The sequence below is a fragment of the Neoarius graeffei genome, chromosome 18 (assembly GCF_027579695.1).
Source record: "Neoarius graeffei isolate fNeoGra1 chromosome 18, fNeoGra1.pri, whole genome shotgun sequence".
In the NCBI taxonomy this organism is placed as follows: Eukaryota; Metazoa; Chordata; class Actinopteri; order Siluriformes; family Ariidae; genus Neoarius; species Neoarius graeffei.
The window spans coordinates 68,429,826-68,448,068 of record NC_083586.1 but is presented as its reverse complement, the minus strand read 5'-3'; the positions used below and the strand labels follow the sequence as shown (position 1 = coordinate 68,448,068).

The following is an 18,243-nucleotide window of genomic DNA, read 5'->3' as shown; positions in this document are numbered from 1 at the left end:
GGTTATTTATCTACTATGCTATCACCCCACCAGCAGTATGGGCCAGCTGTCATGGATACATGCTCAGCGACAGTCTGGTGTCTGTCAAGCACACATTTTCAAGTCTGAGCTTTGGCTGAGCAACTCAAGGACACTCAGCATCCTGAAGCCCCTCCAGTCTGGTCTTGACTGTAAGTTTTGTGTTACTCAGTGACTGGGTTTGACCAAATAGCCAGCTCAAGGAAGAGTCCTGGTGATTCCAAACATCTTTCATTTCCCTATTTCACAATGAATTTACCACAGGTGGACTCCTGTCAGGTTCTAAAGGGACAGCTCAAGATAATCAAAGCAAACAGGATGCACCTGAGCTCAGTCTGGAGTGCCTTATCCAAGGGTCTGAATACTGTTTCTAAATGAGATATTTCAGTGAGCGGCACGATGGTGTAGTGGTTAGCGCTGTCGCCTCACATCAAGAAGGTCTGGGTTCGATCCCAGTGGCCGGCGAGGGCCTTTCTGTGCGGAGTTTGCATGTTCTCCCCGTGTCTGCGTGGGTTTCCTCTGGGTGCTCCGGTTTCCCCCACAGTCCAAAGACATGCAGGTTAGGTTAACTGGTGACTCTAAACTGAGCGTAGGTGTGAATGTGAGTGTGAATGGTTGTCTGTGTCTATGTGTCAGCCCTGTGATGACCTGGCAACTTGTCCAGGGTGAACCCCGCCTTTCGCCCGTAGTCAGCTGGGATAGGATCCAGCTCGCCTGCGACCCTGTAGAAGGATAAAGCGGCTACAGATAATGAGATGAGATATTTCAGTTATTGAGTACTAATAAATCTGCAAACATTTCCAAAAACTTTTCACTTTATCATTGTGGATATTTGTGTGTCTGTGTGTGTGTGTGTGTGTGTGTGTGTGTGTGTAATGTCCATAAAGATAAAAACACACTTTATCCTGGTCAGGGTGGTGGTGGGTCTGTCGTCGAACCCGATAACAGCACAGGCTGTGAGGCAGGTATACACTATTGATGGGACGGCATTCCACACATTCACACACTCCAGCAGAGGAACTGATTTAATTTTAGCGTTGAGATAAACATCCACTTTCATATATTTCAGTATACATGCAACCAGAACAGTCAACAAATTACGGTATTTTGAATTTAATAACAAAGCACAGATAGATATGATTAACAGATTGTGTAGTAACAAGTGAGCTGCGTGAAAGTAACATTAAAGATTGTAAAGTAAACATGAAAATTAAGATGATGGAAAGTACGTAATGTACAGAATCTGGTCTTTTCTCTACAGATGTAATATGGTGTAAATTATTTGCATGTTTCCATACTTTTGAACTGTAGTGCTGATTGGTAAAATGGTTATGAAGAAATCTGAAATAGTTGCACCTTTAATCTTATGCTATATCAAAATAAAATCTTACTTCCAAGTGAAATCTTCTAGATGATTTTTAAATGATTTCAGATGAAGTGGAAATGAGAAAAAGATGCGGTTCAGCACTAAGTCCACTTTACTGGCACTCTTGGCTAAACAGGGAATCACCCTGGGAATGTTCACATCATGACACCTAACAGGCATTTCAACTTCCAGTACAGATTGACTTTAATACTCTGAACTTTTTTAATGTTTCAAAAAACATTTAAAAATCAGAAATGCAGTGAAACGTAGCAGAACCTTTGGAAGTCTACGGGTTGATGTGGGTGCCGTTGCAGTAATTTGACATTTTTCGAGGAGTGAAATAGAGTTTGATGGGCTCGTCAGGAGCCAGAAGGCCGGTGGTGGACAGCTTCAAAGGAACCTGATTAGAAGATGAGAAAATTAAGAACAACATTTACCTAAACAGAGTGAACAAAAGTAAACAGTGGAAAGTGAGAGGCTTTAATAGCAATACTTAATGCTGTTTTAGGTTAGCATTAGCCAAGTTATCACCAGCATCACTGACGTTAGCATGGCATGGTTAGATAATTAGCAAAAGAAGATCCTGACCTTCGTTTCTTCAGAAAGACTGATGTCAAATCTCTGCAGTATCTCAACAATAGCCAGCTTCATGGCCACAAGGGCAAACCTCATCCCGATGCAGTTTCTTGGTCCTAAACCAAACGGCATGTACGCATACGGCTCAATGCTCTCCTTATTCTTCTGAGTGAACCTGGAACAATATGGAGCATCAATAAATAACATTAATTTCTCTTATTTTGCTGAGCACTCAGTCATAAGTGTTTAACAATCCTTGTGGAATAAATACTAAGGCACATTAGCAATGAAAACGAAACTAGCTAATGTAGCAAGGTTATTTACAAAACATAACTCGCTAGCTAAATTAACAAGCTAATGTACACATATTACTGGTATGTTGAAGGTTAAAATAAAAATTTAAGAAGTAAAAACATGCCTTGTTGCTTGGAAATTTATTTGAGGTAGAATAAATGAGTACAAATTTTTCAAAAAGAGGAATTAAGTGCAGTAAAACAGTACAATCACTCAAGCATTTAACATCGCTGGATGTCACCCTGAGAAGCTAATCCTGCTCAAATAGAGCTGAAGGTTACTCCTAAAGTGGTGGACCAGTGGAATCTTGTTTAAAAATGAATTAGAACGGATTAGTTTTCCATCATTGTTTATCACAGATTACTCCATACCTCTCAGGGTTGAAGGTTTCTGGATCAGTCCAATATTCAGGGTCCCTATGTAGGGCGTAAATGGGGGCCATGACGACAGTGTCCTTTGGGATGATAATGCCATTTATTTCAACAGTTTTCTTGCAGACTCTTTCCAGACGAAGAGCGATTGGGAACAACCTGAGCGACTCATTCAGAGCAGCATCCAGATAATCCATGTTCATCACAGAATCATAATCAATTTCAGCCTGAAACCCAAAAGACAGACACATATAAAGCCCAGCACTGTCTCTGTCTGCTTGTTAACCCAGTCTCTATATAGACCTGCTCTAAGTAGAGCCCTGTCTCAGTCTCGGTGTCGAACACAGTCTCAGTCTCAGGTGTCAGTCTCAGTCTTGGGTGTCAATCTCAGTCTCGGTTTTGGTGTCAATCCCTGTCTCAGTCTCGGTGTTGAACCCTGTCTCAATCTCAGTGTTGAGCCCTATCTCAGTCTTGCTCTCAATCTCAGTCTCTGTGTCGAACCCTGTCTCAGTCTCGGTGTCGAACCCTGTATCAGTCTCGGTGTCAGCCCCTTTCTCAATGTTGATCTCAGTCTCGGTGCTGAACCCTGTCTCAGTCTCGGTGTCGATCCCTGTCTCAGTCTGGGTGTCGAACACAGTCTCAGTCTCAGGTGTCAGTCTCAGTCTTGGGTGTCAATCTCAGTCTCGGTTTTGGTGTCAATCCCTGTCTCAGTCTCGGTGTTGAACCCTGTCTCAGTCTCAGTGTTGAACCCTGTCTCAGTCTCGGTGTCGATCCCTGTCTCAGTCTTGGTGTCGATCCCTGTCTCAGTCTTGGTGTTGAACCCTGTCTCAGTCTCGGTGTCGAACCCTGTCTCAGTCTCGGTGTCGAACCCTGTATCAGTCTCGGTGTCAGCCCCTTTCTCAATGTTGATCTCAGTCTCAGTGCTGAACCCTGTCTCAGTCTCGGTGTCGATCCCTGTCTCAGTCTTGGTGTTGATCCCTGTCTTGATCCCTGTCTCAGTCTTGGTGTCGATCCCTGTCTCAGTCTCGATCCCTGTCTTGATCCCTGTCTCAGTCTCGGTGTCGATCCCTGTCTCAGTCTCGGGGTCGATCCCTGTCTTGATCCTTGTCTCAGTCTCAGTGTCGATCCCTGTCTCAGTCTCGGTGTCGATCCCTGTCTCAGTCTCGGTGTCGATCCCTGTCTCAGTCTCGGGGTCGATCCCTGTCTCAGTCTCGGTGTCGATCCCTGTCTCAGTCTCGGTGTCGATCCCTGTCTCAGTCTCGGTGTCGATCCCTGTCTCAGTCTCGGTGTCGGTCCCTGTCTCAGTCTCGGGGTCGATCCCTGTCTCAGTCTCGGTGTTGAACCCTGTCTCAGTCTCGGTGTTGAACCCTGTCTCAGTCTCGGTGTTGATCCCTGTCTCAGTCTTGGTGTTGAACCCTGTCTCAGTCTTGGAGTTGAACCCTGTCTCAGTCTCGGTGTTGATCCCTGTCTCAGTCTCGGTGTTGAACCCTGTCTCAGTCTTGGTGTTGAACCCTGTCTCAGTCTCGGTGTTGAACCCTGTCTCAGTCTTGGTGTTGATCCCTGTCTCAGTCTTGGTGTTGAACCCTGTCTCAGTCTCGGTGTTGAACCCTGTCTCAATCTCAGTGTTGAACCCTGTCTCAGTCTCGGTGTCGATCCCTGTCTCAGTCTCGGTGTCGATCCCTGTCTCAGTCTCGGTGTCGATCCCTGTCTCAGTCTCGGTGTCGATCCCTGTCTCAGTCTCGGTGTCGGTCCCTGTCTCAGTCTCGGGGTCGATCCCTGTCTCAGTCTCGGTGTTGAACCCTGTCTCAGTCTCGGTGTTGATCCCTGTCTCAGTCTCGGTGTTGATCCCTGTCTCAGTCTTGGTGTTGAACCCTGTCTCAGTCTTGGTGTTGAACCCTGTCTCAGTCTCGGTGTTGATCCCTGTCTCAGTCTTGGTGTTGAACCCTGTCTCAGTCTCGGTGTTGAACCCTGTCTCAGTCTCGGTGTTGAACCCTGTCTCAGTCTCGGTGTTGATCCCTGTCTCAGTCTTGGTGTTGAACCCTGTCTCAGTCTCGGTGTTGAACCCTGTCTCAATCTCGGTGTTGAACCCTGTCTCAGTCTCGGTGTCGATCCCTGTCTCAGTCTCGGTGTCGATCCCTGTCTCAGTCTCGGTGTTGAACCCTGTCTCAGTCTTGGTGTTGAACCCTGTCTCAGTCTCGGTGTTGAACCCTGTCTCAGTCTCGGTGTTGATCCCTGTCTCAGTCTCGGTGTTGATCCCTGTCTCAGTCTCGGTGTCGATCCCTGTCTCAGTCTTGGTGTTGAACCTGCCTCAGTCTCGGTGTTGAACCCTGTCTCAGTCTCGGTGTTGAACCCTGTCTCAGTCTCGGTGTTGAACCCTGTCTCAGTCTCGGTGTTGATCCCTGTCTCAGTCTCGGTGTTGATCCCTGTCTCAGTCTCGGTGTCGATCCCTGTCTCAGTCTTGGTGTTGAACCTGCCTCAGTCTCGGTGTTGAACCCTGTCTCAGTCTCGGTGTTGAACCCTGTCTCAGTCTCGGTGTCGATCCCTGTCTCAGTCTTGGTGTTGAACCCTGTCTCAGTCTTGGTGTTGAACCCTGTCTCAGTCTTGGTGTTGAACCCTGTCTCAGTCTCGGTGTTGAACCCTGTCTCAGTCTTGGTGTTGAACCCTGTCTCAGTCTCGGTGTTGATCCCTGTCACAGTCTTGGTGTTGAACCCTGTCTCAGTCTCGGTGTTGAACCCTGTCTCAGTCTCGGTGTAAACTCCTGTCTTGGTATATACAGTTTGTCTGTTATTCTCACTTTGTGTAAGGATAACAATCATCTCATCCCATATCACATTTCCACAGGTGATATATAATTTTTATGTCAATTTTTTTAATATAACTAAATTTAAGTTAATCACCTTATTAGAAAACGTTTGATTGATTTCTTCCTGTAGTTTCTTCATTGTCTCTGGATTAGTGGCCAGATTGTAGAAGAGAAACGACAATGTGCTGCTACTCGTCTCATAACCAGCAAAGATGAAGAACATGGACTGGGACAGGATCTCATGATCAGTCAGACCTTCAGACATCACACACACACACACACACACACACACACACACACACACACACACACACACACACACACACACACGTGGATGTTCTGCCCTGATTTTAGATCTATAACCCTATTTGTTTGATCTGATTCAGAGTGTTGAGTATGATGTTCATTGATGCACAGGTTTCAAATCTATTATGATCTTTTAATGTTATTTCATTTAAATTGATATTAATGCTACATTTATATGGTTGCTTTATTTAATTTTTATTTGTACTTGCTGGCCATATGTTTAATTCCATGTTTTCTTTTATTTATAAAAGGTATTTCATCCATGCTGCATTCTGCACTTTCAAAAAATAAAATTGAATTGAAATTGAAAATTGAATTCTTTTCTACTTCCCCCTTCTCTGCTTTCATCTGATGTCAGACTACTTTTTTCAAGTCCATTCACTGTCACACATACTACTTAATCCTGGTTTTATCCAGCTTTATCTCTTCCGTATCTCTGTAATCCAAGCCAAACGCTACAGAATTAAATCAACCCAACCAAATAAAACCTCAGTGAGACACTCGAAACCAGTGCTGTTGTGTTTAATATTTTTTTTTGCCTTGTTTTGAACAACAGAACTGAAATATTATTTTCATGGGAACAAATGAAAAGTTTGGAAAGTAGAGAAGTGAAGAGACTTCCTGCACTGTCTACATCATTTAGATTTGTGGCTTTGCTGCATTATTACTAATTGGTATGAAACTGATAAAAACTCATCAATGGTTATCTTAATGACCTCAGTCATCTCAGCACAGAGCAGAAGAACAGAACGATGTGAGTTCGAGGGATTTTTACGAGAGGACATTACCTTTGTTTGTCTCTTTGCCGTTCAGATCGTCTTTTTCTGATTTCTGAGAATCGATCATCAGCTGCATGAAATCGACTCGCTTCTGCAGAAGGTCAGAGACAAAAACAGAACAATAAAACCTCGATAATATCTAAAGTGTGTTAAGGAGTTTATGGCTTTTTTAGCTGTACCTTATGATCTTTGGTCACATGCTGAGACTTGATCTTTTGCAGCGAGGCGTAAAAGAAATCAGTCACTGCAGTTGGGAAAAGGGCAAAATCCATTTTCTCCAAAAGTGGAATAAGAAACGGGAAAAGACCTGATAGAAAAATGATGAAATTATAAAATATCAGCTGGTGTAAATCCTTATTTGTCACAACAAGCAGAAACGCAGCATATTTACACAGAAATCTGAATTTTATGTGTCTGAAATGAAATTTTTTATAAGTTAATATTAATCTCAAATTAATTAATTACCTATGGCGAGGAACAGAGGGCTGAGGAAGTCAAACTTCAGCATTTTCTTGATGTTGGTTACGAATGGATCTTTGGGGTTGTTCAGTGAGTCGATATCGACACTAAACGCTGTGCTCGTCACCACATCCATACTGTAGGCTCCGAGAAACCTAAAATTTCCAAAAACACCATCAGATCAAATCACAGTGCAGAAATTTGTGAAATAAACATTTATTTTATGCTTTAATATTCCACAGACAGTGCACTGAGGGTCACAGAAGATTATTTATTTACTCTTTAATATCTGCTGATTCTCCTCGCTCCGATGTCTTCTGCAGATTTGCAACCAACGAATGAGAATGTGACTTCATGATTCCAAACATCTGAGGAACAAGAAATAACATCAAAGGTTAATATTATCATTAACATTAATTACGAAGAGAAAATGTATGTTTAATCATTAAAAAAATTAATTCTGGTGTAATCACACACATACACACACACCTCCTTCAGTCTGCCGCTGGTGAACGATGGAGAGAGAATACTCCTGATTCTCCTCCAGTCCTCATCCTCAGCGATGGACACGGCATCATACAGAGGACCATTTAGACGGAAATTCTGAGAGAAAAAAAACAAACAAACAGAAAAAAATTGACAATCACAGTTAAAGATTGAACAATTTTAGATCTGATGTTATTAGTTATATTTATAATCACTGTGATTTTGTGCTGCTAAAAAAAGACGCATTTGACAAAAGCATCTTTATGACCTTGTAATTGATCAATAAAGAAAATTAATGAATTAATTATTACTTTTATAGTAACACTTTTAAAAGGGTCAAGAATACAAAGGTAAATTAATTTATGCATCAGTGCAAAAAATTCAGGAGCTTGCTGTTTGTTTGAAATGGATTTTAAAGGGATTTGTGGAATACACTTTAATAAACAGAAGGATTAGGATTCGGCTTGTTGTAGGTGGACATGTCCCTCTCCCTGTCATTGACTCTCTCCCTCTCCCTGTCCCTGTCATTGACTCTCTCCCTCTCCCTGTTCTTGTCCCTCTCCCTCTCCTTGTCCCTCTCCCTGTCCCACTCCCTGTCCATCTCCCTCTCCCTGTCCCTCACCCTCTCCATGTCCATCTCCCTCTCCCTGTCGCTTTCCCTCTCCATCCCTGTCCCTCTCCCTGTCCTTCTCCATCTCCCTCTCCTTGTCTCTCTCCCTGTCCCTTTCCCTCTCCATCCCTGTCCCTCTCCCTGTCCTTTTCCATCTCCCTCTCCTTGTCTCTCTCCCTGTCCCTCTCCCAGTCCATCTCCCTGTCCCTCTCCACACCATCGCCTTTGAGTTAAACTTATTTGTTTTTTTCCAGATGTTACATTTTCTTTGTGTTTTTTTGTGATTGTGCTAATAGGAAACATGTCCAATCTTGTCCACCTGTCTGTCTCTCCATATGCCTATCTCTTTGTCTGTCTGTTTATCTGTGTGTCTCTCTTTCTTGCTATCTGTGGTCACTCTCTCTCTCTCTCTCTCTCTCTCTCTGTCTGTCTCACCTTCTCACTGTTAGTCTGTCCCTGTTTCTCTGTTTTGCTTTCTTGCTGTCTGTCTGTTTATATTTCTGTCTGTCTGTCTGTCTGTCTGTTAGTGTTAAGTGTAAGTGTGTGTATGTGTATGTATGTGTGATCTCACTCTGCGGTTGGTGAAGTTAGAGTAACACTCTTTAATCAGGATGGTTTTGATGATGTCTTTGTCCATGACACTGAGGACGGGCTGCCTCGCGTCGTATATACTGTAATTAACATGACAAACATCAGACTTCTGACATGACATCATATTGACTAGCTGCAGCGTTATGAAGACGTTACATGAATAACCTGGTCACTATGAGTCTAATTCACAGTTACAGTTAGTGACTTTAGAGTCAGTTAAACTAATATCACCTGAAAACAACAAAAACTACCATGAACATGTTTTTGCTAGCTTATGACCCACCAGCTAACAGAGTAAACAGTAATTAGCATTTAAAATGAGCACTCTAGCTCATATTTAGACAATTTAAGTCAGCAGTTTGTCTCCTAAAAAGTTCTGAGCAAACAGTGAACTTTATCAGAAGGTTGACAGCAGATTCAGGTTCATGTTCTGTTGCAGTGAAATTGTAGGAATGTTAACATCCATCTTCTCAGAAAAAAAAAAAAACACCCTAAAAATCTGACAGACTCAGTGCGTTTACATGCACATCCAAATCGAGCTGCTGTCGCTAATCGAGCTAAGGGTCCCAGCAGGGGTGCCAGAGAAATCCAATCCTACATGCACACAAGGGAATCGAACTATTGTGTGAGGTACATTGTGCACCTGAGCCACAGGTGGCGCTACACACCCCATCGTGTTGGTACACTTCCAGTTGTCGTCATGAAGAAGAGCTATTCAAGAGTGTAAACAAAGTTATCAGCAGTGTTGCCAGATACTGCTGATGTTTTCCAACCCAAAACATGTTCAAATCCGCCAAAATGCACTTAAAACTGCCCAATCTGGCAACACTGGCAGTTCCGTGTTCACAAGTTCCGTGCTCAAGCTGTTCGGCTTGCTCTAACAGACTGTATGGCTACAAACTGTCCTCCGCAGACCACTGTTTTGTAAGACAACTTATTTTGCACAATTGTATATTTTTTGCTTACAAATTTTTTTGGCTTACAATTTAACTTATGTCTTAATAAACACACAAAAATTAAATTTTGTTTTTGTTGACATTCTTCAGATGTCGGACATATATATGTGAGTCATTCTATAATTAGGGGTACATCTCAAGTCCATGTGCTGTATTTGTCAATTTCACTAACTATTAACTTCAGCCAATGATCTTTTGTACATTAGCACACATTTCTCTTTTATATAATACAAATAGTCAACAAATTACATCATTTTACTCTGCAAAAATGCATATATAATACTGGAATTTGGTGTTTTTATGCTGTCCGATTTTCCAAATGTCAGGTTTGGTCTTCATATTTACATTTTAAAAAAAGGTTTTTGTTTAAAATTTTTACAAATATGTATTCATGGTAATTATTATAATATGACAAAAGTGTTTAAAAGCCTAAAATGCTTTATATTATAAATTAAATGAAGAATTTTGTGTGCGTCTGAGAAACTTATGTCAACTGTGTTACCCACTGAACACCCCCCCCCCCCCCATAAATCGGCAAATGGTTTGGTCCTAAGTCATGTGACCAATATCATGTGATGTCATATCCTCTTTGGTGGGAAATTTGAAGACCGTGTGGTAAGTTTTGAGTTCACCTCTTCAATATTTTCATCAATACTGTCGTATAGTCCTAGAGAGGGTTAATTGTCTGTCAACTGTGTTGTCAACATATTCATATAAACCTGATTTAGAAATTGTATTTACAAAATATACAGCTAAAGATAATAAAAATATGAATTGATTAAGGTCTTGTAGTGAAAGCTCTGAGGTCTGCAGTTAGCACAACACTCTAAAAATGGCCGAAATGTCAACTGTGTTACCGTCAACTGTGTTACCCATCAGCTATGACACAGTTGAGGAGGAGTATGTTTTTGTCACTTAATCTTCATATTGACAGACAAACAAACAGAACGATTTAATATGTTCAATTTGTTAAATAAGCTACGTTTCTCTGAAATTGTGTCTAAATGCTGTTTTAACAGTTCACCTGAATTCATCAGCTTATTTGTAGTTAAATTTAAAACAATAAAAAGCTCTTTTTATCCTAAAAAGTGTCCTCTTGTTCTTCTGCCCTGTCAACTGTGTTATTCACGTCAATTGTGTTACATTGCCTGTCAACTGTGTTGCAAGTGTTTTTTGTGCTATAAATCTCTTGTGTGTTTGATGAACTGTAAAATAAAAGATTGGGGATTATCTCTGGATAGGGAAGTCTTGTATAAGGAGGGAGAACAACTCTAAATTCGACGTAACAAGGATTTATGTTGAAAAAAGTGTCATTCTGCATCACAGTGAACCATAAAATCCTATTTATGAAGCTCAAAATTCATATTTTCCATAACAGTTGTACAGATTAATTAAAAACATCTTGTTAATGGACTTAAGCACTTTCAAACAAATGTGTTTTCAAATGTGTAGTGTTTTTATATATGTTTAAGATGACAACATTTGTCCGTAACACGGTCGACAAAATAAACAATCAAATGTTCATTTTCATTAAAATATTTTAAAAGTAATTTAAGATTAAGCTTGGCAATTAATTTGTTTAGGAACTTGAGGGTATATACCATGGAAACATATAGGTTATTTATTGAAAAAGAATACTGATATTTTGAGATTTTGCTTTACATGAAATGTACCCCTAATTATAGAATGCCTCATATATACACACACACAAATACAATGACTTGTTTATGTACACAATTCACAGCTATGCAACAGCTGTACAGATATATTTGGTGATACAGTAAGTGAGCTCAATTTTAACAGTGCAAACAATGCCACAAAAAGAAAAGATTCATGCCGTTGTCATGCCGACCGAGGCTGTTGTGTTTCCCACTTGTGGTCTCGTCACTCGTCACTTCCGGAAGGGGCAGTGCTGAAGTAAGTTGCTCGACTACGTAGCTCGATAGGGTTTACATGCACTAAGTAGCTCGGCTACAATTGCATAATCTAGGTCGTGTAGTTCGATTACGAGAAATCAAGTTCGCTTCGATTTCAGCCGAGCTAAGGTGTTTCCATGGCATTTAGAACTTCGATTTCAGTCGAGCAACGGCAGAAATTTGATTTTCTCTATGTGCATGTAAACACACTGTTTGATGAACAACAGGAACCAGAATATATTCTTCTGATCTCAAAGTATTGCTATTATTGTTATCCATTCATCCATCATCTGTAGCCGCTTATCCTGTGCAGGATTGCGGGCGAGCTGGATCCTATCCCAGCTGACTACGGGCGAAAGGCGGGGTTCACCCTGGACAAGTCACCAGGTCATCACAGGGCTGACACATAGACACAGACAATCATTCACACTTACATTCACACCTACGCTCAATTTAGAGTCACCAGTTAACCTAACCTGCATGTCTTTGGACTGTGGGGGAAACCGGAGCACCCGGAGGAAACCCACGCGGACACGAGGAGAACACGCAAACTCCGCACAGAAAGGCCCTCGCCGGCCCCGGGGCTCGAACCCGGACCTTCTTGCTGTGAGGCGACAGTGCTAACCACTACACCACCGTGCCGCCCTATTATTATTATTATTATTATTATTATTAATCATCATCATCTAAAATGATCAAGACAAATGGTGTAACGCTGGTTCTTGTAGAACAGAGACCGCTGTGTGAGTGATGTTCTAAAACAATATTTGTATCCCACATACACTGATCAGCCGTAACATTAAAACCACCTGCCTAGTATTATGTAACTCTCCTTGTGCCACAAAACAGCTCTGACCCTCAAGGCCTGAACTCCACAAGACCTCTGAAGGTGTGCTGTGGGATCTGGGACCAAAATGTCAGCAGCAGAAACTTTAAGCCCTGTAAGTTGTGGGTGGAGCCTCCATGGATCCGACTTGTTTATCCAGCACATCCCACAGATGGTAGATCAGATTGAGATCTGGGGAATTTGGAGGCCAAGTCAACACCTTGAGCCATTTGTCAGGTTCCTGAACAATTTCTGCAGTGTAACAGGGAGCAGTATCCTGCTAAAAGAGTTCACTAACATTAGGGAATACTTCCCCAGACAAGTGGTGCGCATGCACACACACACACACACACACACACACACAGCCATCCACATGATGAAAAACGTAATTCATCAGACCAGGCCACCTTCTTCCATTACAGTCCAGTTCTGATGCTCACTTGCCCATTGTAGGACCTTTTAGCAGTGGACAGGGGGTCAGCATGGGCTCTCTGACTGATCTGCAGCTACACAGCTCCAGATGCAGCAAACTGCGATGCACTGTGTGTTCTGACTCCTTATTGTCGGAGCCAGCATGAACTTTTTCAGCAGTTTGTGCTCCAGTAGCTCTTCTGTGGGATTGGACCATATGGGCTTGCCTTTGTGCCCCATGTGAATCAATGAGCCTTCGACCCCCATGACCCTGTCACCGGTTCACCGGTTGTCCTTCCTGGGACCACTTTTGTTCGGCACTAACCACTGCATACCAGGAATGCCCCAAAGGATGGGCCATTTTGGAGATGTTCAGACCCAGTCATCTCACCATCACAATTTGTCAAAGTTGCTCAGATCCTTACACTCGCCCATTTTTTCTGCTTTCAACACATCAGCTTCAAGAACTGACTGTTCTCTTGCTGCCTAATAAACCCCACCCCTCGACAGGCACCACTGTAATGAGATAATCAATGTTATTCACTTCACCTGTCAGTGGGTTTAATGTTCTGGCTGATCGGTGTATGAAGAACATTGCTAACATGCTACAGAACCTTTTCAATATGTTGCTAAACGTTCTGATAACATTCTCTGTTAGCCAGGTAAACCAGAACCTGAACCCCAGGTACCTATTTTAGAGCACATGAATGCTTGTTTTCATGAATGTTATGGTCTGAGGAACTTTTGGTTACGAGAAGGTTTAATCTGTCAGGGTTTTTGTTCTGAAAACATTTTCACAACATTTATAAATATTTTTAATTGTACAAACTAACTTCTGTAATGTTAGCTTGGAACACTGTGGAAGTAGCACTATAAAAGCCTGGCCATTTTCTCTGAACATTGCAGGAATGTTATTTCCATACCATCAGGCCTGAACTTATTAGAACCTTTAAATATGTTACTGAATGTTTAGTTGGGGGCGGCACGGTGGTGTAGTGGTTAGCGCTGTCGCCTCACAGCAAGAAGGTCCTGGGTTCGAGCCCCGGGGCCAGCAAGGGCCTTTCTGTGTGGAGTTTGCATGTTCTCCCCGTGTCCGCGTGGGTTTCCTCCGGGTGCTCCGGTTTCCCCCACAGTCCAAAGACATGCAGGTTAGGTTAACTGGTGACTCTAAATTGACCGAAAGGTGTGAGTGTGAATGGTTGTCTGTGTCTATGTGTCAGCCCTGTGATGACCTGGCGACTTGTCCAGGGTGAACCCCGCCTTTCGCCTGTAGTCAGCTGGGATAGGCTCCAGCTTGCCTGCGACCCTGTAGAAGGATAAAGCGGCTAGAGATAATGAGATGAGATGTTTAGTTGGCATTTTCTGTTAGCTAAATCCACACTTTAACACACTCACCCCCAAATCTTGCCATATTTCTGAAAACACTCCATATCAAACAAATGGATTCCCTGAAACCCAGTGAAAATAAAGAAAAAATCAACACTTCCCACAGTGAATTTATAATGTAGTTTCTATAGGATAATGTTCATAATGTGATATAAACTCACCTTCCGATAGTGTAATAAGGTTCCGATAAACGGCAGCGGTTTCGGACCAGAAATTCCCAAAGGCTTAAAGAAACCATACGGCCAGTACCCGTACCTGAAAACAACACAACATCACCGGTTATGTGAAGAGGAAATTAAATGAAGAAAAAGGAAATTAAAAAGCAGGAAAGAGCAGTAAAATGCTTGTTTGTTTTTAATTAAAACACTGTGGTGTGTAAATTATGAACAGAAACATCAGATTTATTGGCAGTTGAAACATTTTATTGCTCTTTATTTGCTTCTCTATCTCCTTTACCTTACTTATAAACATCACTATGTGTCGTTTGGGGCGGCACGGTGGTGTAGTGATTAGCGCTGTCACTTCACAGCAAGAAGGTCCGGGTTCGAGCCCCGTGGCTGGCGAGGGCCTTTCTGTGCGGAGTTTGCATGTTCTCCCCATGTCCACATGGGTTTCCTCCGGGTGCTCCGGTTTCCCCCACAGTCCAAAGACATGCAGGTTAGGTTAACTGGTGACTCTAAATTGACCGTAGGTGTGAATGTGAGTGTGAATGGTTGTCTGTGTCTATGTGTCAGCCCTGCGATAACCTGACAACTTGTCCAGGGTGAACCCCGCCTCTCACCCATAGTCAGCTGGGATAGGCTCCAGCTCGCCAGTGACCCTGTAGAACAGGATAAGCAGCTACAGATAATGGATGGATGGATGGATGGATGGATGGATTGTTTGTCTGCTTGGTTTACAACTGCTCAGTTGTTTATCGAGGTTTTCATGGTGACGTGGTGGGTTGGTGTCTCCTCCCAGCAGGGGCATGTGGTCCCTGTCACTCCATCACAGGGTTAGGTGTGTACTCAGGTGTGTACTCGGCTGTGTTCCTGACCCCGCTGTGACAGTGGAGGGTGTGTTCGTTGGAGTTGGAGAACAAGTAAGTTGTGAAAATATATTTTCTGCTTTGTGGATGAACAAGGCAGTGGTTGTGTTTGTACCTGAAGAAACTCTTGTGAAGTGTTTGATTGAACAGGGAGTCTGGGTAAGTGGAAGTTACCAACAACGAGAATCCTGATCTATAAAGTTCCACCGTTCATCCCTAACACTGATACTGAGCCTGAGCTTTTCCACTTTGGAAAGTTTGTAAGCTCTGTGAAAGCTGTGGCTCTAAACTGTAAACCCTGCACTGTAAAGTTTAACCCTGTCGTGTCTTTCAGAAGGCAGGTGTTTCTGTTCCTGAACGAGTCGAATCTGGACGTTTCCTTCACAGTGTGGTATGAACTGTCACAAACCGTTTTTCTTTTTTCCCCTCATGTTATTTTGCTATATCTTAACTTGTTATTTTTATCACTCTTTATGTAATATATGTGATGAATCAAACTAAACTAAACTGAAGGAAGTCCCACATGCTTTATGTGAATACAGGAAGCTCGGAGTGTTTTGAATGTGAGAACGTTGGGAAAAACTGAGCCTCATGTATCAAACTGGATATGAACAGATTTATTAGTAAATCATTCAGAGGAGCATTGACACAAGAAATCTGGTACTGATGAAAACTGGGAGTCGGCTGTCCCAGGCACACAGCACTCATTTACAGCTGAACATTTAACATCTGCACAATTTTACTGTCAGACTGATGAATGAGCTCCAGTGTGAAATGGGAAACAAACAAGTCAAGGGTTTTTTTCTCAATTACACGTCAATAATTCTCATTCTCATTATCTGTAGCTGCTTTATCCTTCCACAGGGTCGCAGGCGAGCTGGATCCTATCCCAGCTGACTACGGGCGAAAGGCGGGGTACACCCTTGACAAGTCGCCAGGTCATCCCAGGGCTGACACATAGACAACCATTCACACTCACATTCACACCTACGCTCAATTTAGAGTCACCAGTTAACCTAACCTGCATGTCTTTGGACTGTGGGGGAAACCGGAGCACCCGGAGGAAACCCACGCGGACACGGGGAGAACATGCAAACTCCACACAGAAAGGCCCTCACCAGCCATGGGGCTCAAACCCGGACCTTCTTGCTGTGAGGTGACAGCGCTAACCACTACACCACCGTGCTGCCCCACATCAATCATTTCTGATAAAATTAAAAATCAGAAACATTTCTCACTATAAACCATTGTTTTATTCCAGTGAAGTTTGGTGCTCGTTTCCTGATGCTCGGTGTGTGTACAGTGTGTGTACAGTGTGTGTACCTGTTACGAAAAGCAAGATAAAATGAGATGATGTGAAATGGTACTTACAGCAGGATGAGGCTGATGAGGATCGCGATCAGAGCCCACGACTCAGCTGAAAAACTCCACCAGTTCACCATCCTGATGATTATTACTGTTACTGCTGGAGTCGGATCAGGAGGAAGATCAGAAATCTAGAGGTACTGCAGCCAGATGTTACTCTAGACAGAGAGTGTGTGTGAGAGAGTCTAAGAGGGAGAGCTGTAAGAGAACACATTTAAACCCCATGCAATAGTTAATGATTAAACACACCTTTATCTAACTCACCTCTGCACACAGTCTCTGGGTTGCGTCACGTTCACCTGTAAACACATCTTTCCTGCTGAGTTCATTTTACAACATTAATTTAGGTTTATTTCCCAACATTCTGAAGGAAAGTAAACCTGCCAAAATGCTTCCATTAAATGTAGTAGTAGTAGTAATAATAATAATAATAATAATATATAGTGAATGAATGAATGAAGGCTTTATTTCAAACATATCAAAGTAGTACAAAACAGAAGAGAAGAAAAACAAACACAAAAAACAAAAACAAAAGAACAAATAAAAACACTTAATTAAATTAAAAAACAATGGAAACAATATTAACTTAACATGTTTGAAAAGGAGTAGGAAGAAGCATTAGCTTATTTAATCCTACCCCCTTTCCAATTAATTAATAATACTATTTACTTCCTGTGTGTGTGTGTGTGTGTGTGTGTATGTATGTGTATATATATATATATATATATATATATATATATATATAATTATTTATTTATTTTTATTGTTATTATTATTTTTATTTACTATTTTTAAATCACATACTCCTAAACACAAGTAATTTAAACATATTTGCCTGTACCAACAAAATAGAAAATAAACAAAGTAAATAAAAACATGTGCAAAAGCCCTAGTGCTCGTCCCACCCTTCTTCCTCCCTGTCCCGAGTGAATACCATGTGTTTGTACCGCGGTTTGAATATACTGTACTCATGCTTAGACATTGCTTCAGCCCCCCCGACAGTCTGTTCCACAATTTCACTCCACATTCTGAGATGCAATGTGTTTTTAAGGTTGTGCGAGCAAAAAGATGTTTAAAGTTCATTTCCCCCCTCAAATTATATCCCCCTCTTTCTGAAAAAACAGTTTTTGAATGTTGACTGGAAGTAGGTTGTTTATTGTTCTATACATGATTTGTGCTGTTTGAAAATGAACCAGATCTGTGAGTTTTAGTATTTTTGATTTTAAGAATAAAGGATTAGTATGTTCTCTGTAACCAGTGTTATGAATTGTCCTTATGGCTCTTTTCTGCAGTATAATCAGTGGTTATAATGTACATTTATATTAAGTATTACCCCAAATCTCGACACAGTAATTTAAGTATGGTAATATTAGTGAGCTGTAAAGAAAGTGGAGTGATTTGTGGTCCAGAAAGTGTTTTGCCTTACTCAGTACTGAAATGCTCAGTGACAGTTTAGTTTGTACGTGTTTTATGTGGGATTTCCATGTTATTTTATCGTCCACAATTACACCAAGACATTTATTTTCATGTACCCTTACAATATCAACCCCATCTATCTGTATTAGTGGTTGAGTATTCCTTTTACAATTCCCAAATAACATGAATTTAGTTTTGTTAAGGTTTAAAGATAATTTGTTCCTGTCGAACCACTTCTTTAATTTAGACAGTTCTGCAGTGATCATCCCCAGAAGATCCTG

General features: G+C 41.9%; 1 protein-coding gene across 2 annotated transcripts; it reads right to left on the bottom strand.

Annotated features, from left to right (window-relative positions):
* Window positions 1-1,025: 1,025 nt before the first annotated feature.
* On the bottom strand, window positions 1,026-16,818 carry LOC132866518 (cytochrome P450 3A30-like). Of its 2 annotated transcripts, XM_060899336.1 has the most exons (13): window positions 16,553-16,817; window positions 14,316-14,409; window positions 14,164-14,216; window positions 8,640-8,739; window positions 7,462-7,575; window positions 7,252-7,340; window positions 6,979-7,127; window positions 6,693-6,820; window positions 6,523-6,604; window positions 5,523-5,683; window positions 2,626-2,852; window positions 1,973-2,135; window positions 1,026-1,784 (listed from the first exon to the last, which is right to left on the bottom strand). In XM_060899336.1, exons 1-13 carry the CDS (start codon window positions 16,621-16,623, stop codon window positions 1,671-1,673), a joined length of 1,545 nt encoding a protein of 514 aa, XP_060755319.1. In that variant the 5' UTR covers window positions 16,624-16,817; the 3' UTR covers window positions 1,026-1,670. The 2 variants fall into 2 exon arrangements, with proteins under 2 accessions (XP_060755319.1, XP_060755320.1); XM_060899337.1 differs by lacking the exon at window positions 14,164-14,216 and having other exon boundaries at window positions 16,553-16,818.
* Window positions 16,819-18,243: the final 1,425 nt, after the last annotated feature.